This window comes from Sebastes fasciatus, chromosome 3, assembly GCF_043250625.1.
Source record: "Sebastes fasciatus isolate fSebFas1 chromosome 3, fSebFas1.pri, whole genome shotgun sequence".
Taxonomy (NCBI): Eukaryota; Metazoa; Chordata; class Actinopteri; order Perciformes; family Sebastidae; genus Sebastes; species Sebastes fasciatus.
In genome coordinates, this window is record NC_133797.1 from 10,433,667 (window position 1) to 10,461,428 (window position 27,762).

Below are 27,762 nucleotides of genomic sequence, written 5' to 3' on the forward strand. Positions count from 1 at the left end.
GAACTATATTACCTAGTTTGACAGCTTGGTTCAAGTTTCGTGAGCCTAAAGTCATCAAATTTGTGACTTGTGTCTGACTCGAGTCAAAGTCACGTGATTCGAGTTCAGACGTCTGGAAGAAGGTAAACAGAGCAGATCACCCTCACTCGAACCCTGATCTCTCATCTAGGCCTGTCTGCCTGAGGCAAGGCAATAAAAGTAGTTATCTGTGGTACAATTAAAAAGTCCTGTTCGTATTCAGTGATGAATGCAAACATCTTCTCTCATCCTTTTACGCTCTTCCCGTGATTCAAACCAAGGAGAACTCATGGTTGTATGCCTCTGCTAACCAGAAAATTTGCAGTTTACATCCATGTCAATAATTAGCATATGAATTATTGTGGTCAAAAATGTGTTTTGTGAGGTCACAGTGACCTTGACCTTTGTGCCAGATGTAACCCAATTCCCTCCAGGTGTTCCTGAGATATTGCTTTCACAAGAATGGGACGGACATGAGGTCACAGTGACCTTTGATCACCAAAATCTAATCAGTTCATCCTTGAGTCCAAGAGGATGTTTGTGCCACAATTTGAACAGATTTGCTCTAGGCGTTCCTGAGATATCACCAGAATGGGACGGACATGAGGTCACAGTGACCTTGACCTTTGATCACCGAAATCTAATCAGTTCATCCTTGAGACCAGCTGGATGTTTGTGCCAAAATCTTAAGAAATCCCTCAAGATGTTCCAGAAAAATGGACCAGATGGACGTAAAACCCCAAAACATAATGCACACACGTCCATGGAAATCTAACTTATCTGGCTCTCACCTCCTCGTGGACAATTATACTGAAGCTCATTATACCCACCCCTGACTCAGTTTATTCTGTAATTAAGTCCTTTATGTAATGGGTAGTAGGAGAAGCTTTCATAATTTCTTATCTGCAGCAAATACCCTCTAATGCCACCAGCGCAGGTATATGTTACAGTATATTGTGGCTTGGACATTACATACTGTAGGTCATAGCAGCATGATACTATTCTTCTCCCATCTATGCCCACTTATTAAAACAAATGAATATATATGACACAAATAAGTCAAGACACAAGTATTTTTATACAAATGGCAGTGTATTATTTCATAATTACAAATGTCAGATATGGTACAACAACCAGTGATACAACTTGTACAAGAATTAACAATGACTGCAGTGGTTGAACGACATGACTGTACAGATACAAAAAAAGAAGGAAAATCAAGAAGTCCCAGGCCCCGTTTGAATACCCATAATGCATTTGTCCTCCCCCACCCTTCCTTGAAAATATCCTTTGTCTGACATATCTGGACAGAAGAGTGTGGAACTCTGGAGAACCTCCAGGCATTTATCGGTGGTTATCCCAAAACTAGACTCAAGTGACATCGAGGAATGGAGGATCTCTCACTTCTAAACCGTTTTCTTTCTTTTTTTTAGGAGGAGGGGGTGGGGGGCGCTCGCCATCACCGCCTTGGAGGAAGGCAGGAGAGAAGGAATGCACGTCTTGCATTCAAACGGGGCCAACTCAGCTGGTCACCTTTCCATTTATAAAGTTGTCCTCAGACACCAGTGAGATATGTTGGCACTAGAAGGTCATCATTTACATATACAAGGAACCTGAAGTATTACAAACCGATACATGCTTGAGTAATAAAACATATGTATTTTTTTTTTTTTTTAAAACAGGCATTACAATGCACTTAGTGCGGACATTCAAAACTGTTGAGCTGTTTAAAGTTCCTCTATGTGAAGGAATTTCTCTCAGGATGGACGGAATGATAAAGAGGTTGAAAAATAAAAAAGGCGGGATGCGAGAACTTAACTTGGTAGAACTGGCACATACAAAAAAAAGGCCGTCAGTCTTTCTTCAGTAAATTCTTCCGATAACAAGACAAGTTTGATTTACTTAATGTTGCTTTTGGTATCATTGGCAAAAAAAGGTTCAAGACACTTCCTATAGTCATTGTCAAAACACACCATAGTGCAATGAAACTGAATTTCTTTACCGCTATATGGATGGTACAAGTTCAAACAATGACAGAGGCATGGGTGGCAAACACAGTTTAGCTTCCCTGTGAGAGTGAGTGAATGTGTGTTAGAGCTTAGTTACATGTTAGAAATACATCATTTACAAGGTTTTTTGAGGCTAAAGAGCTAAAAGGCTAAAATCTACATAGGCGAGAGAAATCAGCTTCAAAATGTGCCTGAGAGCAACAAAAACAAAAAAACAAAAAAACAAAAAAATAACAAAGACACTCAGAAACTAAAGTGACGACAAGCCAGCAACAGATGCACACATTCGATTCCTGATTTCTGATAATGGAATGTGCAATAGGGGACAACATTTTTTAGAACAAGCCAACCCTCTAAATGCACCCGATTGGACTGTTATCAGGCCATTAAATAGGCGTTATCGGTAGCTATAAGCACCATAGATGTGGGTCATTAGGGGCCTACTGCGCCTACTACGTTGTAAAACTGAAAGTGAAACTTAAAAGCAACACGTTCTAACATGTTGTAAAACTGAATGAAACGTTGGGTTTTGAACAAACAAAAAGGCTTCTTTAGGTTTAGACAACACAACTACAACTACTTTAGGTTTATGCAACACAACTACAACTTCTCTAGGTTTAGGCAACAAAAAACACTTTTTGGTTTTAATTAACCAAGTTTCAAAAGTGAAAGTAAAACTCTTGTGAACACAAAGACAACTACACGTCGTTGGTTTCACACGGAATGTGAACCCCAGTCTCCTGGGTGAAAACCCTGTATTTTGTGTCTCATCCATCGCCCCTAACCTCCACCCTATATGGAGTTTCAGATTGTCTAAACTACTGCTCCTCACTTCCTCTTTAGCTCCTGTCATAATTACTACGGTCGCTAGTCATCTTCTTTTATACCTTCTCTCGGTGATCTACCATGTGAATAGATGATAAAACCCACTAGTGGGTGTAGTAGGCCCACTATTGACCCGCATCTATGGGGCTTATAGCGACTGATAACGCCTATTTATTAGCCTGACAACAGTCTAAACGGCTGCCAAATTAGTTAACGGGGAATTATATGCGTACCATTTTAAAAGTAAGCGGTCTTGAATGGTTTGAAATTCAATTTGAGTGACAGTCAGGTCCCTACATGATTTCTAACTATTGTATTGTTGTATTTCAATGCATTAGATTGAACAGAAGCTGCATTTGCATACAATGTAACACACACACACACAAAGCGAACATGTCCAGATTCGGTATTCACAGCATTAAAAACAGGTGGTGGGGAGTAAACAGCAACTGCCTCAAAAGCAAAATTCAAAAGCAAAATGGCTTCTAATGCCACTGAGAACAAAGAATTCGAACATGCTGGGAAATGGACAGAAAATGTGTTTGTTCAGGATCGGTTAACTTGGAAGGAAACACTTGGGTCTATGATGAAACAAAAGTGCGCAACGACTGTGGTTGCGCAAGAGGACGAGTGTTCCTGCAGGCAGGACGATAATAAACATCATTCCCCCGTTCCTAACCGTCTACACACATACAAGCAACGGATCCAAGTCACTCCTATGACAGGACAACATACAGGTTTTCAATGGAATAGTTAAAGGATAACTTTCAACCTGGAACCTACTTTCCCATGTTTGTGTCTAAGTGATTAACGTAGACTTTTTGAAATTGGTCCAGTATTGAGGGAGAACGCTGCAGCCGCTAAACGGGCTGTAATGTAATCAATTGGGGCAACATGGCACCATCTGTTTACGTCCACTAAAGGGCTGGTTTTTGCCACTGACAGACTCAGATTGCTATTATAAGTGTCTGACAACATTATGGAAAGGACCCTACAGAGAAATTAAACAATTTTCTTTTCTGTTATTGTGTCATGTGACTTATCGCGGCGAGTGAGAGTGGAGAGAGGAGTGCCACGGGACACCGGTGTTATCAGAATTTGTTTGTTTTGTTGGAGTACAGAAAGCGTAGCTTAGTGTTATCCAAAATATTTTCACTGTCATGGCTGAATATTTAGATAATTTCGTCAATGTGGAGGCGACGCAAGGTTTCAGAACGAGGCTTCTCCGAGCGAGACACACAATAACGAACAGACCAAATCAAGCGAAAGGTTTAATTTCTCTGTAGGGTCCTTTCCATAATGTTTCCAGACACTTATAATAGCAATCTGAGACTGTCAGTGGCAAAAAACAGCCCTCTAGTGGACGTAAACTGACTGTGCCAGGTTGCCCCAAATGATTACATTACAGCCCGTTTAGCGGTCGGCGGCTGCAGCGTTCTCCCACAAAACTGGACCAATTTCAAAAAGTGTTGTCCCCATTAGTCACTTAGACACAAAAACATGGGAGAATAGGGTCCAGGTTGAAAATTTCAAAAGTAATCCTTTAAAGGTGGGCGCTATTACAATTAAGAAATGTTAAATTCATCTAGTGCAAACACAGCTAAAGCCACGGCGGTCTAACTGGAGGTCTACTAGTAGGATATGTGGCCATCAGGCATGGTGCTATCTATGATCAACAGGCACAGAGGCCAAAGCAGGCTGCGTCTTGACTCAGCACAGAGGCTAATAGCTGCTGACAGCTGAATCAATGGAAGTTAGTTTAATGCAACAGCAATTTGTTATCGAGATGAAGCCCTCGACAGCTGCGGGTCAGATCTCTTATACAGCGCCATCATCATCATCTGTCTCTATGTTCCGACTCAACCTGTCCTAGGGCTTTCTGGTACACTAAAAATATGGGTGGCAAATTACTAGAATATCTCAAGGGGAAAGGATTTCTGCTCAGCACGTGAAGCAGGTTTTTAATAACCGGACATGTCAGGGAAAAACAAAACAAAGAAAAGCCAGGTAGTACGACAAAAGACGCAGGAGGAGGAACAAAGATAAATAACCAAAACTTGTTTTGCCTGAGTGAATTATGTAACAGACGTTTACTTAACAGCTGTGCTCCCGAAGGAAATGCAGTCTGAAATTAATCATCTGAGCCTTTTTGCAGCTCGAGAGATTTTTGGAGAGGTCCAGGAATGAGAATTATCAGGCTTTGTATTACTGAAAGAAAAAGCCTCCGTAATAATTCCTTAAAATATACTAATTGTTACATACGCTTACTAAATCAGAAATAAATCTAGCATTGAGTTGGTACAGGCACCTAGAAGGCCGTTTACTACACATGCCATCCAGTCCAGTGCAACCTGCCTGACTGGGCTGAGGGAAAGATGTGGATTATCACTTCTAATCCAATGTAAATCAAAAGGTGGAGGTCTGCGAAACACATGGGAATGCTTGAGCAGCACGGCAAAGGCTGAGGGTTAGCTTGGGAACCGGGTGGATCTGATGCAACACGTCACGTCGGCCAAATCAATGACAAACATACAGCACATACAAAAATAAAAAGGCCTTATGCTACATTGAGAAAATAAAATAAACTACAGGTACTGTGCTTCTTAAAAAAAAAAAAAAACTCCCCAATACACATTATCCATTCCAAAAGAAACTAAAAAAGGAAATAAAAATGTAATGTATGCATTCAAGTGGTACTTTTATGGCTTTTTGTACAATACAACCTTTAGTGAAAATATACATCTAGACATAAATTCAAGTACAAATGTACAAAATCTTTAAACTCATACTTTTTTTTTCTTTAATTATAATACACTTTTAATACAGCTCATAAATACAGGTCAACATTCACTGAGTTCCTAAGATTTGCGCTCGGTTGGAGTTTGTGGTGAAGTTCAGCGGCGAAGGGCGAGGGTGGGGTGGAGGGGGGGGAGGAAGGTGGAGGGAGTGGTTTAAAGTCGCGAGGGCTCTTCGATCTCGTCGTCACTGTAACCGCTCTTAAAACAGACCTGGGGAGAGCAAGAAGTGAGGATATATGTCACTAACTTTCATCACTACGACGTCTCACATGTGCAGGATGAGGTCGACCTCGACTGTCTTCACCACATCACAAGAGGTGCTTCTGTAGCGGAACGAGCCGGTGTAGAAGATAACACAAGACGTGCAACTGAAGCAAGGATGTACATTTGGTAGCAAATAACTAACTAACTAACTAAGTGATGATTTTGTGCTTCATATAATAATGGTATTATAGTAGGGCTGTCAATCGATTAAAATATTAAATCGCGATTAATTGCACGATTGTCCATAGTTAATCGTGATTAATCGCAAATTAATTGCACATTTTTTAGGGAGATTTTTCAAGTATTTACTACTCTTATCAACGTGTGAGTGGGCAAACATGCAGCCTTGAAAGCTCATTGCTGTGAGCACATGGTGATAACTGAAGGTGACCCAGATGAGATGAGCATATTGACATTTTCCCGGTAAGAGATCACTGTTCAGAGAGATTTTAAGAAGAAAATCAAACTGAAACTATAAAAGTCGGATTTTGGAAAGTGAGTCCCCCAGTGGTCGCTACACCCTCGATTTCAAAGGAAGGTCAAACAAGTACAGAACAAAATGAAAGGTCTCGGTAATAAAGGACAGGTGAAAGTTAAGTGGAAATAACCTGTTTGCCGAGTAGTCCCTGCAACCAATAAAAGACGTTAGAATATGTGTTACCACTGACAAACATCTTCTGATGTGTGTCACCGTATCTTAAAAGCAAAGCTTGATATCAAGTCATCCAACAATCACAAACCAGCTTCTCTCAACAAAGAACTCCTCATGTAAAACCTTCTGAGACAAAGTGGCAACAAAATGCAGAAAAGAATATGCAAAGGGAAGGAAAAGGAAAAAGAGAGGCCTTATTCTAACTAACTTAAACTAGGAATGACTTCACTGGTAACAACAAACTGATTCAACTTTCACAGAGGTTCGGGGGGGGGGGGGGGACGTATTCACATGTCGAGTTTGGACACGGCCTGGGGGGGGGAGAAAGGAAAGAAGGAAGAGAAGAAGTACCTTAGCCCCCACCCCCTCGGACAGTTGCCGGAGCACTAGCACTTGCCTCTCTTCTGAACAGGCGATAGAAGAAGCCTCTCTTTGGTGGAGGATTAGGCCGGTTCACGTCCAGATCTGAGCACAGCGTCCCGTCAGTCTCGTAGACGTTGATTTCTTTGAAGCACTCCATCTCAATCATCTACGAAAGGACGAGAGGTTGAGTTATCTATACGGAGAACTTTCAGATCCTTAGGAGTTTGGTTCTACAAAAAACCTGTGCATCAGCTTAAGGGTGGGTGCTATGTAAGGGATAATGTACAGCGAGCCAGTCATTGTTGTGAAATAAACCCCTAAACTGGCTTGCTGTACATTATCCCGCTTATTACACGGCTACTTACTTAAAAAAAAATCTATAATTTGACACAAAAACGGTCCTCCAGATACTGACATCAGAACTGCGCCCACAGCAACGGTCTGTTATACATAGCAATGGTCTGCTACAAAGAAATAACAGATCGTAGAACGCAGTGATTGACCAATCAGAATCGAAACATGGAAATATGGTGGACTCTATTAAGAGGACCCGCTCCCAGTCTAGATATGAAGGGCTCATTCTGAGCTAATGGAAACACAACGATTCTTAGATTCAGGTGATTAAACACTAATGAAAACATAGTTTCTGAATATTATATTCCATTTCTGCAAATAGATCTCCTAAATGTTACACACTGGTCCTTTAAAGGACGGTTTCCTTCTTTAATACAAGTATTCCTATGTCCCCAGTGCTGTACTGCGTTGTACGTTTGTGTCTGCTGTGGGCCTGAACAATGACATCATCTCGGTGGCGTTAGCCTGCAGTACCTCGTTCTGCCACGGGATGGAGACACTGCCTGTGACAAACTTGTGGTAGAAGTCGTCGTCTGTGGGGTCAAGGTTCACGCCTTTGACAGTGGAGAACTGCTCAATGTCCAGGACATCTTTACAGTACACGGCCCGAGGCTGAGAGAGAGAGAGAGAGAAGTGTGAAAAGTGTATGTATTTGGGATGAAATCAGGAGGGGGGAATACTAATCCTGCAATACTTCCAAGTCAGATGGTTATTTTAAAAACATGGAAGTGTTCACACGCCTGAGGACTCTCTGCTGCTCTGTTTTGCTCAGCGAGGCCCTACTGACCCAAATAACCCAAAATAGAAACGCAGATAGCACTATCTACTTTCAACTATTGATTTAACCTCACTGGGGCTATTTGCGACTGGAAATGTAACGATTCTCTCTTTGAACAGCTTTGTTATCGTTGGCCAAAAATCACAAGAAGCGTACAGTGCATTTGGTTGAGCACAGAAATAAAATAGAAGCAGAAGGATCATTCAACTGTTTGCTGTGGTAATTTGACAAGCACAAAAGAAAATGGCAATTGTTGTTATGGTGACAACAGGGACACACATCTGTGGGGCCGTAAAGTGTTTGGTCGCAGCTCGCCGGGAAGAGAACGGACGTTCTCCCGGAGACAGCTAGCTGAAAATGTACCGAACACAGTTGTCTCTCATCTGGCGATAGCAATGTGCTTTCCCTTCGCTGTGAATCTGCGACTTGCCACAAGTCAGTTTAGTTTATACGGAAGTCAGTCCGCTACAACGGTTGCTATGGCAACGGTACACCTAAAAATGTCCACCTCTCTGACCATCCTGCTATGTTGATTTGAATGGAAAATGTCCCTTCTACTCCTATCTCTATTACTACCGTTGAGTCATATTCATTTAAGGAAGGTAGTGTCTGTGTTACACTCCGTAGTGTGACCACACATCTACTGTTCACAAGCTCCACTGGAGGTTATTAGTGATGATTACTATTAAAACAGGGAAACTCTGTTTTTAATATCGCTATAGAAAAAGCATGTTTTCAATTTTGTCAGCCAGTTTGGGATCTCAAACGATGACACTGAAATCCCACGCCTGCTTCTCACCACCCCCATGATAACTTGCTTATACTGGAAGTGTTTGTTTACTTGTGACAATGGTATTTCCTGTATGCCGATTTGCCGCTCGCCGACGTTTCGGGCTACAAGCTGTGTGAGCGGAGCCTGTATGCACTGTGCTCGCTGTGACTGTGTGTGTGTGTGTGTGTGTGTGTGAGTGTGTGTTCTTACGTCGGGGCTGAAGGGAGGGTCCAGCATGTTGGCTTCAAGCCTTTTGAAGTTGATGTTTCTGAAGATGGGGTGCTGCTTGACCTCTATGGCCCCTCGACCCTGACAACCCAGTCGCTCCTTGGGGTCCTTAGCCAGGAGCTGACACGCAGCAGGAGGAAGAAGCAGGAGAGGTTTAAACATTGCAGCTCTCTCTAAAGATGAGCTTGTTAACCAAAATGGCACTGGAAGATAAATAATAGCTTAATGTATTTCAAATATCTCATAAAAAAACATAAACTAAACCCAGTTTTTAATCATAAATCATGACGAAAGGGAGGGGGTTCCTGTGATGCTGGATAACTCCTGACAGTTTGACTAATCCCTCTAGTGCAATGTATAGAAATCACACACATGGTTGTAGTTTGCATGTAATCCTCTCGCCTTTATGTATCTGACCCAACATAATCTAATAAAGACCAATACAAATCCATGCACTCAGGGGTTAATGCAGCACCATCATGGATAGAATTAGAGAGAGCTGTTGCCGTCTCTATGAGAGCTTCTGGATAATATTACCACCGCACCACCTACAGTACAGCAGGCTTCTGAAGTGGATGAGTGCTGTTTAGTGGTTTGGCTACTAGTGGACACTCTCTGGCCCTGTTGTCACCCAAAAGCTGGTGGCTTTTACAATCAACAAGACCACTGGCTACTCAATTTTTCACCACTCTCACTCCCTCTAGTTCCCCATTCTTTCTCTTGTTTTTGCGTAACTCTTACTCAGTTCACAGCAGGGTTCAAAGCAGACTCTCTCACTCTCACTTTCTGCTCTTGACAACTTGGATCACTTGTCTATATTGAGCCGTGGTAATAGCCATCTCTCTGGCATGGCAGGGACCGTCCCCGCCCCTCCCCTTCCTTATTATCTTTCTCCCATTCCTTGCTGAAACCTTTCTTCTCCCTCCTCCTCTCCCTGGGGAGTCTATGATTCTGCTGAACCTCGGGTCAGATTGTTCCACCGCGTCACACAAATCAACAGAACCGTCCCCTCCTACTCGGAGGCAAAGCAGCTCAGTGGCTCCCTCTTGGAGCAAAGAGTGGTGAGATTGTGGAAGACAGGAGGTGAAAGACAGATGGGAAGATTTCAAGCTAGGTTATAATAAACAACAGATCTCCTTAACCCTTTGAAACCTAAATAATTTATGTCTTTTTAGGGGGGGGGGAACAGGGGTTCTTTAGGGGGAGATAGCACGTCAGCAGTGGTGTACATCATCTGAAAGCTGGGAACCTGAAGATTAATTTGAAATGCAGCTCAGCACTGTGTGTCAAGTTGTTCTAGTCACAAATCAGAAATAAACATAATTTATTAATTAATTGCAATAAATTGTGAAAGTGTGTAATGGCTCAGAACATTATGATGGAAGTAAATGATGCTCATTCCCATGCTCTATTATGTCTCATAAGTTTTTTTTCAGCATTTTAGGGTTGATACCATTTGTTACACAGATGTGGTGCTAAATTTAACCTTTTTTTTTTTTTTTAACCACTCAAGAATTCAAAAATCGCTCCAAAATACCACATTGAGACACCAAGACCTTGAGGAACACCATAGAAAAAGTCATGCTTGGATTTGGTACCAAAAACCTTTGACATTTGGAGATTTCTACAAGAATTGCATTTTGCGGCGATAGGATGGCGAGCACTTCTGTTGTGGAAACTGCTCAAAAACCCCCTTATTGTCACTCTACCTAGGAAAGCCATCCATCCTCTGAATGCTCTAGGTCTCTAGTTTGTGGCTGTAAACTGCAAACTACATGTGAATATCATAAAGTAGGCATATCTGAAAAAACAAATCACGGGTTTAAACTAAATTTGTTCAGAAATAAGGTGCATTTTGAAACAAAACTTTCATAGTGGAGGGATTATTTAATTTTTCAGCGTAAACTGTTCTGACACAAACACAGAACGATACAAAAAAATGCATAGTATGTTGGGACTAACTCCCCACAACCCTGAACAAGACAAGAGGATATACGAAAAAAAAGAAAAGAATGGGTGGATCTTGGCCAAAATCATCATGATATAAAATATTATTATTTAATCTTGAAATTTAGATTGACAAACATCTCTTGTAAAGCATCTTACAGCAAGTGAAAGAAATGTCCTTTTTTCAGAAAATGTAAAAAAAAAATGTAAACAAACCAGAAGCTACTAAATTAACCAAATATCAACATTCTATAGTTTTGTTTTTTTCCCAAACAGGAAAAGATATCATGTTCTTTGCAATGAAATATTGTCAGTCAAACGGCGTTTTTTCTAATATCTCACTGTGCAACTTCTGCTTTTCATGTGTCACTGTGTCTACTGAGTGAGTGGCAGAACATAAAAAGGTCGTCACCTATTGAGGCCACGGCTACTTATTATATTAATAAAGACAGTTATTGCAGTAGCATAAACTGAAATCCATCACCAAGTTCCCCTCTCCCCTCGGCCACATCCACCCATGTCCTCATTTGCCACTAGTCTCAAAGACATTTGTTAATAGAGTGCTACAGGAATGAGCCCTAAAACACAGAAATGAGTTAGCATCCGGTGCCCTCGTCTGGAAGTCAATGGATGTTTTGAAGTAGTTAGATGCCTGGATTAAGGTCTGTGGTTAACACAAGCTTAAGAGATTTTAATGTCATGACATAAATACATTAATAAATACTCCACTTGTGAATCTTGAAGCCTTTATATGTCTTAAAAAATGCACTTGTTGCTGACAAGTGGCTAAACAAGATTACTAAACGTCATCACGCCGACTCGTCCGCTTTTACCACCTCGTTGTGTATACTCATGCGACTGTGGTGTAGTTCGTTTATAGCCTAATGTTAGCGTTTTTTACTTCTGACGATTGCATTTATGCTTCAAAACTCATAAACTCTTAAAAGTGGTGTTCATTTGTGAAGATTATCTTGCTGAACAAAACGTGCGAGGGAACCCGGGGCGATGCTAACTACCTGGTTGGCCTACAAAACTATGTCCTCCCTGGAGCACTTTATGTGCTCTCCTCCCTTTTTCCTCTTTCCTCCTCTTCCACCCTTTATCTTATCCCACAGCCACGTGCCACCTCCATCTCCTCCCTCTCACCTGTCTGCAGATGTCCTTCGCCTCCTCCACGAACTTATCAGAGTACTCCTCCTGGTCCTCGCGCACTCGTCTGTCCACCTCCTCCCGCTTGACGCGCTCCTTGCGCTTGCGGAAGGGCGACTGGCCCTGTATCATCTCAAAGATCAGGCAGCCCAGCCCCCACCAGTCCGGGCTGACGGTGTAGCTCTCGTTCTGGATCACCTCGGGAGCTGAGGGAGTGGAGAGGAGGCAGGGGGTGAGGGGTGAGAAAAGAGAGGTCAGTTCAAGTGATGATCTGAATCAAGTGACGGTTTATAAAGTTCATAAGGAGCTGGGATTTGTACAGAAATGGTTGCAGTGGTCTTAGTAAAGAAGGATGAAAGGCTTGACTGAAGAAGGAGACAAATTCTTACCCATGTATCCAACAGTGCCCACTCTCCCTCGTATCGTCTCTCCTTCAGGGATTTGAACAGCAAGGCCCAGGTCGGAAATTCGGATGTGTCCTGAAAAAGAACCACAGATTAATAACCTAACTGACATCATGCTGAATGTAAATACTTTAATAAAACCTACGCTACAGAGGGATACATTTTATTTCTGATAATAATCAGTGTAAAGGTTAAAGCCATAGCACCCTGACAAAATACTGATGTCACACTAAAATCTTTTATGATAGAAGTGTGAAAGAAAGAGAATTCGAAAAGTACGAGTGTAAGAGAGGCACGAAGGAGATTCCTCTATTTCAAGATAAGACCGTGTTACAGAGAATAGATGATATGGGAGTATGACTCAGAGGAAGAGGAGAGAGCGTGATGTGAAGAACTTCAAGAGATGACATTCTGCTTGCATATTATAAAGTGGACTAGTTACAAACTGCCTGTGCGAGGTTACATCAAAACAAGAACAAAACAAACTGGAACATACCACGATCATCCAGAAGGATGTTTTCAGGTTTCAAATCCCTTCGGGAAAAAAAAGAGAGAGAACACGTTAGGGAGTCGTTTTCGTTACGGTGCTTGTATAAAAATAGAACTTACATTTGAGGATATAACAATAAAATCCTGGATAAATATTTGTATCCTTTATTAACTTGTCATGTTGTTGACATTTCATTGTCTTTTATTGCTTCCACAATCTTTCATGTGGATTAATAGATGGCTTATCTGCATCTACATATCTTTATTTGCTTTATTTGTTATCATGCGTTATATTGTACTGAGCCATATTCCTGTTTTCAACAGTGTTGCAACAGATGGATTTTAGGCTCTTAGAGTCAGTCTTCTTATAAATCTCATCTCAAAACTCATTCATATGTTAAGGCCTTTTTAATTAATTTGCCACATCGTTATTTAACTTTATTTTAAACCTCTTTAAAGCTAAATCATTGCCTTATCTAACTTTTTCAAAGGTGCAATACAAAAAGTATATTTATTATAATAGCTATAAACATTTGAAAACTGGAACAGTGTGTGTTTATAGGACTACGTGGGCCATGTGTATGTGGGCGCATGTGTCCACTAAGAACATCAGTGTTTATGTTGGCATTACTCTGAGGCTCCGTCGAGTGTGACAGGTGCATGACACCTCAGTGAAATCAGTATCCCATTAATCCAGTGACACTTCATCATCCAGGACTTTCCATTTGTACTCGTGCCAATCTTACACAACTGCTTATGAAATATATCTCTTCATAACACCAGAGCTGGGACAAATAGACATACAGTTAGTTTTAAGGTTTGTCAAGTGTCTTTGGATTAAAGGGGTACTCCACCGATTTACTACTGCACTTCCATAAAGTTTGGGCACTTGTGAGAGGCCGATTTAAAGGTGCTATTGATAACGTTGATAACATTCAGCCACTAGATGTTGCATTCTCCCTCCCCCGTTCCACTGCATTCACGTCATAACAAGTCGTTGCCACTCACTTACCGTCAATCTCAGCTATTTATCTGTTTTTTCCACATTAACTGACAACTCAGAGATACCGCGTGACACCAACGTCGTTACACTATTGGCTCACAAGCTTCGTTAGAAGTGGGAAGCAAACGTCAGATATGTTCCACGGAGATAAAGAAAACATTCATTTGGGCCAAAATTTTTATCATATTTTTTTTTTTCAGGAAAAGCCATACTTTTATTCGGCCCCTTTCTAAATGCTCTCTAGATGTTTTTGTTTTTTTTAAATATTTATCTACATAAAAATGTTTTCATTAAGACCTTATGGTCAAAATCGAAGCAGCAGAAGGCTGAGATATCCTGATGGTCAAACGTCAAAACCTCAGATCCTACATTTCTCGAGATGCAACGGGATAGCGCTTTCATTAGACCCTCACTGCCTGGTAGAAATGCACCTTTTTCAAACTCAACACCCCCAATTTGTAACGCAAAAAAAATCTCTAGTGTCAAGCCTCAGTCGAGATAACCCCAATGACCTCACTATGACATCATCCGGGTTATTTTCCCAAACTTTTTTGGTTCCTTTCAGAGCCACAAAAGACATCCTACAACCGTTTTTTACTGGTCGAGTAGTGCTTTTTGTGACAAGTAAACTGAACTTCCTGTGTAAAATCAGTGGAGTGTCCCTTTAAAGACATTTAGTCAGTTGGAGGCAAATTCTCTTGTACAACAACAAGCTTACATAATGTTGTTCTGGGGCTGTAAACCTCACAACAGTGGTCCTCAGAGGCTGAGATCCTCAAAATATCCCTGAACATTTTCCTACAGCCTCTACAGTATGCTTACTGCTGACTTAAAATGACAGTAGTAAATACGGGCTGTATCTTCTAATCTTTAAAACAGAAGTACTATCATGAAAAAAATATCTCTTTCATTGTATCTTTTTGACTTTATTCCCCGTCTACACCTGCCCCCAAAACAGTTTGTGACCCCCATGTGACCTAACCTGTAGACTATCCTCTCACGGTGCAGGTCCTCAAGGCCACAGCAGATCTCAGCAGCGTAGAAGATGGCCCTCTGCTCGTCGAAGCCCGAGTTGCCCATGTTGTAGATGTGGAACTTTAAGTCACCTCCGTTCATTATGGTCAACACCAGGCACAGCGCATCCTTGGTCTCATAGGCATATGCTAGACTAACCTGGAGAGGGAGAAACATTTTGGGGAGGAAGTAACGAAGGAAGTGAGGGACCAGGTAAGGAGTCGGCGTAGAAGAGGGCATGAAGAGAGAAAGGGGGGAGGAGGAAGAGGAAGAGGAAGAGCAGTGGTAAGAGACAGGGTGGCTAGAGGAACATGATTGTTTCATTTGGTTTATTTAATAATCATCCATTATCCCAGACGGAACTTTAGGAATGTATACAAAGAGAAACAAAGAGAGATATATCACAGATATGGAAAACCAGAAGCTTCTCCTCCACTTCTTCCTGCATTGCCTCGTGTCCTTTCCTTCTAATCCCACCATCTATCTCTCTTCTCTCCCTTCATTCCCACCAGCCTCCCCTGTGGGTCAGTGACACACAGGGTACAGTGTGTGTGCATGTGCTGTTGTGTACAAGCAGGATGTTGCTGCCATCGGGAGGAATCCCATCTGGACTACGTAGTCAGAGACGGACCACAAGAGGGGATGGGAAAAATTCTCATGGGCCAAATGAACAACACACACACACACACACACACACACACACACACACATATATATATATATATATATATATAATACATGCTGTACCTAAACAAACACACAAATAATAAACTACATGCCAAAGTAAACTGTCCTGTGCACACTTCCAAAAATCATGTGGCCTTAGCAAATCTATTGAACTCTGGCACCGCAAACACAATGGCTCTCACGCTTGGCTTGGTAAACACTATAAAAAGGAAATCCAAAAACCTCACAATATTGAAAAAAGCTCATGTTTTTCAATTGTGCAATCAAAATTTCCAATGCCCGACATCTATGCTAATGAAATAAAATCACAGAACTGAGGAAAAACACGGCTAACTGCAAAAGACTTTACTCTCAAAAGAGGTAAATCATAACCTCATAACATCTACTTCGCCTCCCTCTGGAGTGTTAACCTCTCAGGTGAAAGTTGCTCTTCATCTGCTCTTTGATTTTTCATTTCAATTTTATTCAAATCACTATTTGTGTAATTCTATGATCGAATAATTAACGTGTAAACATTTTACATTTTAGGAAAATTTGTATTAAAGGGGACCTATTATGCCTTTGTGTTTTTTCTAGGGCTGTCAATCAATTAAAATAGTTAATCGCGATAAATCGCAAATTCATTGCACATTTTTTTATCTGTTCAAAATGTACCATAAAAGGGAGATTTGTCAAGTATTTAATGGACTTGGACTTATATAGCGCTTTTCTAGTCTTCCTACCACTCAAAGCGCTTTACACTACATGTCAGTATTCACCCATTCACACACACATTCATACACTGATGGCAGAGGCTGCTAAGGTGCCAACTTTGCCCATCAGGATTTAATCTAAATACTCATTCACACACCGATGGCTATGCCTCCGGGAGCAATTTGGGGTTAAGTGTCTTGCTCAAGGACACATCGACATGTGACCCGGAGCAGCCGGGGATCGAACCACCGACCTTCCGATTGGTGGACAACCTGCTCTACCCTCTGAGCCACAGACGCCCGCTCTTATCAACATGGGAGTGGACAAAAATGTTTGCTTTATGCAAATGTATGTATATATTTATTATTGGAAATCAATTAACACAAAATAATGACAGATATTGTCCAGAAACCCTCACAGGTACTTTAGCATAAAAATATACTCAAATCATAACATGGCAAACTGCAGCCCAACAGGCAAGTTGTCAGTGTGTCAGTGTGCTGACTTGACTATGACTTGCCCCAAACTGCATGTGATTATCATAAAGTGGGTATGTCTGTAAAGGGGAGACTCGTGGGTACCCATAGAACCCATTTTCATTCACATATCTAGAGGTCAGAGGTCAAGGGACCCCTTTGAAAATGGACATGCCAGTTTTTCCTCAACAAAATTTAACAAAAGTTTGGAGCGTTATTTAACCTCCTTCGCGACAAGCTAGTATGACATGGTCGGTAACAATGGATTCTTCAGGTTTTTCTAGTTTCACATAATGCCAGTATTTGCGACAGCCCTAGTTTTTTCCCCTTTCCTATACTGTGTTATATAGCTTTTTGTGCATGTAAAAGGTCTGTAGGAGTTCAAACCGAGCGTTTCAGACTGAGGGTGTAAAGAGGTGCTGCAGCACAGCCGGTATGAGAAAAGTTAACCGTTTTTTTAACATTAAAGCATGTAAACATGTTCTAGTAGAAACCCAAAATACGAGTATGAACCTGAAAATAAGCATAATAGGTCCTCTTTAAGTGAACATTAAACAAAGAAGAAGAACAGTTTTATCATATTGGCACCAGTATCAAAAGATTTCTAATGATAGCCAGCCAAATCAGCATCAGAGCGAGGTAACTCTACCTCAGTCTCACCTTGAGACTTTAGGACAGGGTCCCCCTGCCCTTTGTCTCACATACACACCCACACACTGAATATGTGGATGGGTTACTGGTTAAAACATACAGTACGCTAGCTGTGTGTGTATTGACTAATCGTGTGATGCACCGATCAAAAAAGGTAAAGATGTATTCTTCTTTACCTTTTTTGATCAGTGCATCACACAATATGAGAGAGAGAGAGAGAGAGAGAGAGAGATAGAGAGATAGAGAGATAGAGAGATAGAGAGATAGAGAGATAGAGAGAGAGAGAGAGAAATGAGGGGTTTGAGAGAGCACTTGACTCTTCCTCCTTGCTACTGCTGTTTGGTCAGTGTTGCTAGGCAACAGAGCTGCTCTCGTAGGTAGAGAGGCACATGAAGAGTCATCAGTTCTGCCTGCAGCACAGCGAACGAACACACACACACAGAATCATGTGCCAATCCCAGGTGACAAGAGCTGCAGGTCTGATGTTCTGTAACAAGCCAACTACAGCCTCTGTGTGTGTGTGATGTGTGTGTGTGTACGCAGGCATGCCCATACACATGCTCCTACCATGACTCACTCAAAACAAGGACGTGCAACATAGCTCACGCTGCATCAGAAACCGACTAATCCAAAACGTAGTACAACTCAACCACAGCCATTAGCATCAAATGGAGAACATGGAGGCTTTGAGGCTCTGCTGCGTTACAGTGCAGCTTACTGTACTACAGATCAATATCTCTCCGTTCCGTACAATTAAATAGTAGAACACCGTGTTCTACAGTATGTACACTTTGCACACAGACCAGAAATTAACATGCTTATCCCACTAGACGCTCCTCGCTATGTTTCAAGACCGTTAAACAAAGATTTGCTGTAATTTTCTCGTCTTTGGAACAATTTTTTTTTTTTTTTTAGACAAAACACAACACTGAGCCAAAGCTACGTGTTCTTCTCCTGCTGGAGCACCTGAGAAGTTTTATGTGCGTACAGTTGGACGAAATGGAAAGAGAAGCATACTAGTTTTCCAGCTGCGCTTGATTCCTGATGTTAAGATGCAGAGGCAAGCAGAATTACATTCAGGCATTTCCATTTTCATATACAAGGAGTGTTGGTAGCAGAATAAAAAAACAAACAAAGACAGATACACCAGGAACACGTCTACTGCAGCACATGCACACAGTGAGAGGTAAAGGAGTGAAGATGGTTCATATTTTACTGACAAATCTCTCCCTACTTGTATTTTATTTAAGAAAATATCAGCTAATAAAGTCAATCTACCTTATTTCAGGTGTATTTCAAGCACTGCTATCATAGAAATTAAATGAAAATAATGTATTGTGTTGTTCTTGTCACATCTCTTTTATCTTCAATTTATAACCCCCCTCCTCATATTTTCTGACGTCATCACCCTAAAAAACTAATTACACATCCTCAAACAAAATCCTCTCCAATTGGAATTAAGTGATTCAGTGTATTAAATTAGTTAATCTTTTATGAATAAATCAACTTTCTTTAATGAATATAACTCGTCAGTGCATTCCTCCCTTTGGATCACTAAAAAGCGCTATATAAATCTAATATATTATTTGTGTGCGGCAGGCGGGAGAGCAAACAGTTTTTTGACCTCAGTGAAAATGTCGTTTTTGAAAGGCTAAACGCCAACAAATATGAACTGAAGCAGGATATGTCGTTAGATAAAAACGACAAAAATGTTGTGAATTTTGGAAATGATTACATCCATGTTTTTTTCAATAAATTTAGCCTTTTGGACTTTACAACACTCTGGATTATTGGACAAGTTTGGATCACAGGACTCGGAAACAATCCTACGCAGCCGCCACTAGACTCTAATTGTACAAATAGTATAATATTAATAATATTAGTGTGGCCTGATCTTTATCTGCAACGGTGCAGAAATACCAGGTTTAATCAGAATGTGGCCTACTAAGTAGCAAAAAAAAATATTTTTAAATTGTTTTATAGACACTTTTTTATAAATTATCCAGTAAGTGTGTTATTATGATTTTAGTTTTACATGTGCAAATTTAATTTTGACATCATCAGTGCAGATGAGGGGGCCCCAGGTTGGCCCCAGGTTGGGAACCACTGCTATAATGTATCAACTTACATGAAAATGACCTGTCAACTGTACATTTCTGCCCGTCAGTACTTTGGTACAGCATGGAAGAAATGAAAAGCTAGGTGACTCCCAGGCTTGGCATCACAGCGCCAGCCAAAAACCACCGCTTACTCATGACTATGGCTCAATTTATAAAAATCCTCCATAGGAAAATCAGCCAAGAGCTACGCCACCATTAAGAGCTTGAGGTATGGTGGTACAGTGACAGTAATGATTTTTTTTTTTTTGGCTGGCACACATGCTCCAAGCCGGACACTGTAATACTTTCTTCTATGCTGTTGTTCAACTATGAAACTTAAATTGTGGTGCGAAATTCCACAAAATTCAACAAGCTCATGGAATGAGACAGTGTGTTTAGGACTTTAGGAGGTATTGAAGCCTCCTTAACTTTTTCTACATTTTGTAGCCAAAGCACGACACAATATTTTACCAATGCTACTAAGGGCCTTTGTACCAGTTGTTTAATTTGGTTGGACGACCAGGAAGAGCAGTTTTAATATTGTTTCCCAGTGATGGGACCGGCAATGCTTTGATGAAGTTCTTTGAAAATTGTTTTCATATGGTTCTACAGATTTGGTGCTCTTTGAAATCTCAGTTTCTTACATTCCTCACTCAGGTTACTGAACTTTTCAGTTGATCACAGATGTGTTTCATGTCCAACAATTGATTTGGCCTCAAATTAACTCAAGTTGTAAGGACTTTTGGACACTTGAAAGGAATCTAGATGAACTGTGACTCAGTTCTGAGGGTCACTGCAAATAGGATTGATGAATTCGTTAGCCTTATCGTGTTCTTGGTTCAGTTTTCAGTGTTCGCAGAGTGACGTCCATCATTTTATTCAGGCTCTAGCACAAAGTTCAAATCAAATGTGTGTGTGACCAAAGTAGGTGATGGGGCATGAGTTATTTTTCCTCATAATCTATGACACTCACCCGTCAACAAGTACACAAATATATGCAACTATCAATCTGTATATCTGAGTCTTAAAGGGGACCTATTATGCTTTTGTGCTTTTTCCCTTTCCGTTAGTGTGTTATATAGTTTTTTGTGCATGTAAAGGGTCTGCAAAGTTACAAAGTCCACGCCAAAGTGAGTAACTCTCCCCTAAAGAAACACTGCTCCTGAACTGCCTGAAACACCTTGCCTGAAGTCCCACCTTTTCTTCCGTAACGTGGTGATGTCACCAAGTAACACATTTGCATAACGGTTAGTCTGGTTAGCATGCCTCAAACAAAGCTAGTTAGAGCGGAGCTGGAGCAGAGTCCAAAGAGTTTGGTTTGGTTGACCAATCATAACAGAGTGGTCCAGCTGACCAATCAGAGCAGACTGGGGTTTTCAGGAGGGCGGGGCGGGAGCTCGAACAGAGCGTTTCAGACAGAGGGTGAAAAGAGATGCAGCAGCACAGCAGGTATGAGAAAAGTAAAGCTTGTTTTGAACATTAAAGCATGTAAACATGTTCTAGTAGAAACCCAAAATACAAGTATGCACCTGAAAATAAACATAATTAGGTCCTCTTTAAACACCACTGCATTGAGAACATATAAAAACTTCATGTGGCAGCAAAACAGATTTCAATCAAATTTTAGAATACATTCACAGATGATTAAAAACTGACAGTATGCTCCAAATGAAATCAAAGTTGGCATGTTTGCATAGGCAAAAATAACAGGTTTGTTACCAAAATGAATTTGCATTTGGAATTTGCATGCTGGTTAGCTGAACTTGTCGACCTTTTTGCGCATCCTTGCTAACTGCCCTGCAGTATGCAGTCGCCTGCAACTGGTCAATAATATCATGTGACTTTTTTTTCCCCCTTTTGTGCTTTTATCCCATCATGTTTCTTTCCACTGCGGCCCGCAAGCTAGTCCACCTGGCGTGGACGTCATTAAACAAACAGAACTCGAGTCACAGCGACTGTCTTTAACAGCTGATCGACAGCCTTTGCAAACACGCCATTCAATTTAATTTGCAGGATCCTGGAGCCATAACAAACAACGCTCTCACATACAGCACACACACACATGCACGCTCACAAACAGACAGACAAAACAAGGTACAATTCTGTTGAAAGGTTGAATAAGAAAAAGGTAGTACTTACTACAAAACTACTGTTAACTTTTTCTAAAATGCGTTTTTCGTTTAGTGCCATTGCTTCACCTTTTCTTTTCTTCACTCGTTTCTTTTCCAGCTTTTTACAGGCGTACATCTTACCGGTGGCACGTACTTGGCAGGCACAAACCTGGAAAACAAGCAGCGGGGAAACACCATCACACACACATGCACATAAAAAACACACACTTTAAAAGTATAACTAATGGAAGTTAATATGTCACACCACGGATTTCCCCACCCAACATCAATGGAGTGGAGACATAAACAGCGCTGCAATAACTAACTGTTAAAGGTCACTCGTAGCAACTTAAATCATTAACATCTCATTCCCAAACTGGCTGTGTGTGTGAACATAAAGTTGGCTCAGTAGGCATCACAAAAACTTTAAAAACCACAGTAAACCAAGTTATTTCAGCTTCACTTGTTGATTACAGTGACACTCACCTCGCCAAATCCACCCTTTCCCAGTACTCTGTAATGTCTGAAGGTATTTTTGGTTACTGGTTGCCTGCAGGGATGGAAAGAAGAGAATGGAGAGAAATGATAAAGAGAGAGACAAAAAAACAACTGATCAGACCATGTGATGTCACAGACAAAGTAACGCTCTTAATGTTATTAATCTACCCGGATGACTGCCGTTTCCACCCAGCCATTATGCAAAGCATCATCAATTATTTACTCCTCTCACCGAAACATTGATTGGCAGCACCACCTTTGTGTTTTAGTGGAAACAGCTTTACTGCGACTAGCCTCTCTCTCTCTGCCGTTCATTAACATAAGGTTATCATTAGGCCTGTCAATCGATTGAAATATTTAATCGCATGATTGTCCATAGTTAATCGTGATTAATCGCACATATTTTATCTGTTCAAAATGTACCTTACAGGGAGATTTGTCAAGTATTTAATACTCTTATCAACATGGGAGTGGACAAATATGCTTGCTTTATGCAAATGTATGTGTATATTTATTATTGGAATTCAATTTGCAACACAAAATAACAAATATTGTCCAGAAACCCTCACAGGTACTGCATTTAGCATAAAAAATATGCTCAAATCATAACATGGCAAACTGCAGCCCAACAGGCAACAACAGCTGTCAGTGTGTCAGTGTGCTGACTTGACTATGACTTGCCCCAAACTACATGTGATTATCATAAAGTGGGCATGTCTGTAAAGGGGAGACTCGTGGGTACCCATAGAACCCACTTTCATTCACATATCTGGAGGTCAGAGGTCAAGGGACCCCTTTGAAAATGGTTATGCTAGTTTTTCCTTGCCAAAACTTAGCGTAAGTTTGGAGCGTTATTTAGCCTCCTTCCTGACAAGCTAGTAAGACATTGGTTGGTACCAATGGATTCATTAGGTTTTCTAGTTACATATGATACCAGTATCTTCACTCTAGCTTTAAAAATGAGCCCAGCAAACCTAAAAATCGCAAGTTGCGTTAATGTGTTTCCCTTTACAAATTTGTTTACACGTTATTATAGCGTTAACTTTAACAGCCCTAACTATCATCATCATTTTTTTTAAATATTCCTGAATAAATGATTTTATTATTTGTAGTTTTTTTGCTCTAGAGATTATGATCCCTCCAAAAAAAATTTGAATATGTGCTGGAAGTTTAAAGGAGACTATTTGCTGCCCTTAGCAAACAAAGAAGTGGCATGAATGCTGCAACCCTCAACGGAGGAATATCGAATGCGTATAAGATCACAGGTGTCATTTTTATGTAGGAAAAAAGGAATGGTTTGCATGTCTGCTTCGCCGAGCCTGTAATCTGCAGTGACTACCCACCTCTCCAACCATTTCCACTGCAGGAAGCGAGAGAAGTACATGGACTCCTGGTAGGAGGAAAATGGAGCTCCACTCAGATAATCACGAACTATTCTGTAGGGAGGGAGGGAGGGAGAAAGAGGGTTGGTGATTATTTAATAACAAGGTAATAAAGATTTAACGATGCACATGTCACCTGGAAAAAAACAAGCACATGTCAAATTTCTTGCTAAATCTTCCAGAAAGAGGAACAGACATCTGGCCTGCGTTCCCCAGAGGACGCTTTCTAACCTTTACAATGACTACAAACACACACACACACACACACATCCTCTTTATCTGACTACCCCCTGAATCACATGTGTGCATGTGTGTGTGTGTGTGTGTGTGTGTGCGCGCGCGCGTGCGTGTGCGTGTGCGTGTGTGCGTGTGTTCAGGCATCGCCGGCTGTTTTACGGTTCAAAGCGGCTCTCAGTGGAAACACTGGCTACACCGTGAAAACTGAAAAATGCCTTTGAACAGAGACATTCCACTCAACCAGGAAACGGGGGATTTTGGGCAAACTGATTTTCACTGAGCGGAACATCTAATCTCACTTCACCTCACACGTGGATGTGGGTGCATTATTCTCAGACATAATCACCCCCAAAGTTTTGTAAAAAGTCCTGCCATAAGTCGGAGGGTTGAGGTAACAGGCACCCACGACGACAACAATAAAGTTCTTTGAGGAAAGAAGGGGTCACGAGAGGTCACAGCCTCATCGTCTCCTGACCATACGTCAACCGTCACACCACTGAGCGTTGTAAGAACATGACTCTTTGACATGACCCCGCCAGCCTCTCATATTAGCGTCCCTTTTCACTGCTTTGACTGCAGATGTTGTTTGACTTAAAACACCACGTCCTCTTTGACACCGTTGCACCAAAACAGACATGAAGAAGTGAACTTCACTTCAAGGGTTAGCAAAAAGATGTTGTGGTGACTATAGCGCCTTACAAATCTACCGTCCTTGCCGTCGGTGTTCTATCTGCGACAGATAACACATTTAAGATTACTATTACACTGCGGTGGTGAGTCCCAATCTTTAGGGTTTGTTTGCCCCTTTCTCTTCCGTTGACACAGATATGAGTCAGCAGGTTTTCATCTCGGATCTCAAGGTACGACTGAATCTATTCAACAGAACTGTGATGCTTCTGCTGTATTTTAATCAAGGCAAAAGGTCATTGGATGTTTGATATTACATGTCGTTTCTGTTATTTAAACGATTGTGTGCAGATGCATTGGAGCAGTTTGAACTTTAAGGTTCGGCGTGCACAAAAACAAATCTAGAGGGAATGTAACGTGTACAACAGAGGCTTCCTTTACCAAAAAATAATTACTTTTCATATCTCAACTAATATGCCCAGTGAGTGATAGTATATTGCGAGAATTACTATGGAAACCAAACTCACACACGCCGCAAAGATCCAACAGTAAACCAGAGATGAGCCATACAGGCTTGTTGACAGACCTATAGTAGGCTACCCCGCGGCGTCTAATATGAACTTTAGCATATATATATATACTTATGTTAAAACACAGAGGTTTAGTGTATTGGGAGGCTGTGTGTATGTATTACACAATGTCCTAATTGAACTTTCCTAACTGGCTGCGAGCGACGCAGCGCTGTGCTGAGAGACGTGGTTTGGAGATGTTCCTGTTGCTCACGTTGAAAGTACCACAATGGATGAGGAACAGCTGATTTGTGAAGCTGTTCCTCATCAGTCATCTATACCAACCTCCTCATTTCACTACAAAAATGTGAATGAGCAGGCTGGAGCGAGATTGCCTGAAAGTTTCCTACTTGCTGTTTGTTATATTGTGTGTCATTTCCAGTAAATATCACAATATAAAACGTGTCTTTTCTGCCTTCAAAAGTGAACTAAAGAACCTTGATATCTGGCCAAACTATTGTTAAATCATTGGTATTAATCAACAATCCCTTCAGATTCCCAAACATTTATTATAGTACACCTATGCCTTGATTATATTGCTTCAAGTGACGAAGATTGCACACCTGAAATCAATAACATCACTAGTTTGAAGAAAGCTTCGGTGCGGAGCGTTTCAGGTGAGCTGAACTCCTGAACCATAGCCGACAATCACGGTTACACCAGCAGCCCTTTCTCTCCTGCTGACCAGTGTGCTACAAAATCTCTTCTGCCAGCCAGCCTTCAACACATGACTGAAAACCAAAGTTACAGCACACATCCGTCCTCTACCACCCAAATGTCGAGGAGATGCTCATATTTGGCGGGCGAGATTTTCCTTGACCATATTTTTAAATGACTTCATCACCGAGGAGGATGAGGAAAGCTGCCTGTGGTTACCAACAGCGCTGGGGTGGCTGTTCTTGGCGAAAGGCTCGAGAGTAGAGAGTTTCCACAAGGGGAGCACCCTTTGCTGTGTAAATGAAAACTGAATTACGTCATCATGGGACCCGGTTGCTTTGTACACGAGATTCCATCTATCCAGAGTAGATGTATAGGATTTTATCCGTCCCTTATCTGCTGTTCTTGAGCTCACAAGGGTTTGTACTAAAAGCATGTACATCAAAGCTCAATTAAAACTCATTACAATCTCCTGCAAAGTGCTGGTCTGCCCTGTAACATCAACGGATACGATAACATGGTTTCAATGCACTCTTCAGGACAGCGTATCAAGTTCTATCTTAAATCTGTCTCAAATCTCAAACCACGGCCTGACTCTCATCAATGTTCACCTTCATTACGTCAACTGGCTTCACTCAGTTTTATAAGACAAACCCGGTCTTGGGACACTTGAAGAAAGGGGCTCCAGAGAGGCAGGAGCCTAGCAGTGCCTGGCTTGGAGTCCAGCCTCAGACAGACACCGCTGGGAGTAGAAGTAAACACAGCAACAATATGGCTTTTGTTACTCGAAGGGAGCGAGTGAGGAAAAGAAAAAAGGGGAGATGGATCAGCACACGGACATTTGTCAAATCCGGCGATGCACAAAACACCGACATAAACATGTACGGAAGGGGCACGCTTCACTCTCGGTATGACATAACCGTATGTTCCACTGCAGCAGATGAAAATCCATGAGTGAGCTAATACGCTTCTGCTAGTGGGTGTGCGGCTCTGCCAAAAGTCACATTTCCACATGCAGCACCATGCTTTCCTACAGGCTTTCCCTCGGAGAAAAAAAAACCCGGGTCAGAATTACATATCGGAATAAGAAAATAAAAATTCCACAACGGAGTACAAATAATAATGATAGTGGAAGGAGTGATGACCGAAGTTGAACAGGAATCCCATTCAAAAACATTTGAACTGCTGCTGCTGCGAGGCTTTCAGTACCACAAACATGTGCCTGTGTTGTTCGGTGTTAGTACACTCTGCTGTTTTGCCCTGCTCTCCTTAACGCTTTCTTTCCATTTCTCTTCCCTTTTCCCACAGTCTCCTTTTTTTTTTTGCTCTCCTTTCATTACGCTCTGTGGGTCTTTCTAACTCTGCCCCTCATGCTGTGCTTTCTGTGGGCCTACTGCATCGCTTTCCTCGCTCGCTCTGTTGTCAATCTGCTCAAGAAGTTTGAATGGAGTGTTAGAATTCTGTGGCCTCTCTCGTTCTCACACCATTTCTCTGCCCTCCCCAGTGCTCTTTTGCCTGCTCAGAAGTGTTCAAATAGAGATGGATGCAGAACGGAAGGAAACGGGGCCAACAGGCCGTGACCTAAGACGCCAAGGAGACAAGACAGGTGCGTTGTGTTCATCCTCAGACACAGGTGTTTCCAGCTTCAGCCACACACAAGCCACCACCTTGCCCAGCTTAAACTCCCTATAGTGTTCGCCTCAGCACTGCTGCTAGGCACAGGCGGATCACACACTGTGCGTAGGGCACCAAGTGCAGGAGGGGGGCACAAACAGCCTAGCCATAACACCCACATTATACTGCATTTCACAAAACTATTGGTCTATATAACTGGGCAAAAACAACAACAACAGTGCATCTGTCCTTCACAGTCAGCATGACCAGATTCTTTAGAAATCCAACAGCTCTCTACATGTGTTTTTGCCAGAACAGGAGAGCAGGCTGACAACATAACAGAGTGATTTCCCAACCGTGATTCCCACTTCTCCGGAGTTCCTTCTAGCAGATT

General features: G+C 41.6%; 1 protein-coding gene across 3 annotated transcripts in view; it reads right to left on the reverse strand.

The window, feature by feature from the left end:
* Window positions 1–1,091: 1,091 nt before the first annotated feature.
* grk4 (G protein-coupled receptor kinase 4) overlaps window positions 1,092–27,762 on the reverse strand; it is a 58,663-nt gene continuing 31,992 nt past the window's right edge. Inside the window, exons 6-16 of one of the 3 annotated variants that reach the window (XM_074628846.1) lie at window positions 23,626–23,718; window positions 22,271–22,334; window positions 21,813–21,953; window positions 15,036–15,226; window positions 13,058–13,095; window positions 12,547–12,636; window positions 12,155–12,363; window positions 9,044–9,181; window positions 7,758–7,895; window positions 6,964–7,095; window positions 1,092–5,860 (exon numbers count right to left, since the gene is read on the reverse strand). In XM_074628846.1, coding sequence (XP_074484947.1) covers window positions 5,804–5,860; window positions 6,964–7,095; window positions 7,758–7,895; window positions 9,044–9,181; window positions 12,155–12,363; window positions 12,547–12,636; window positions 13,058–13,095; window positions 15,036–15,226; window positions 21,813–21,953; window positions 22,271–22,334; window positions 23,626–23,718 — 1,291 coding nt within the window. In that variant the 3' untranslated portion in view covers window positions 1,092–5,803. Of the gene's footprint in view, window positions 5,861–6,917; window positions 7,096–7,757; window positions 7,896–9,043; window positions 9,182–12,154; window positions 12,364–12,546; window positions 12,637–13,057; window positions 13,096–15,035; window positions 15,227–21,812; window positions 21,954–22,270; window positions 22,335–23,625; window positions 23,719–27,762 lie in introns of all 3 variants that reach the window. The other 2 variants (XM_074628847.1, XM_074628848.1) reach the window with 2 other exon arrangements.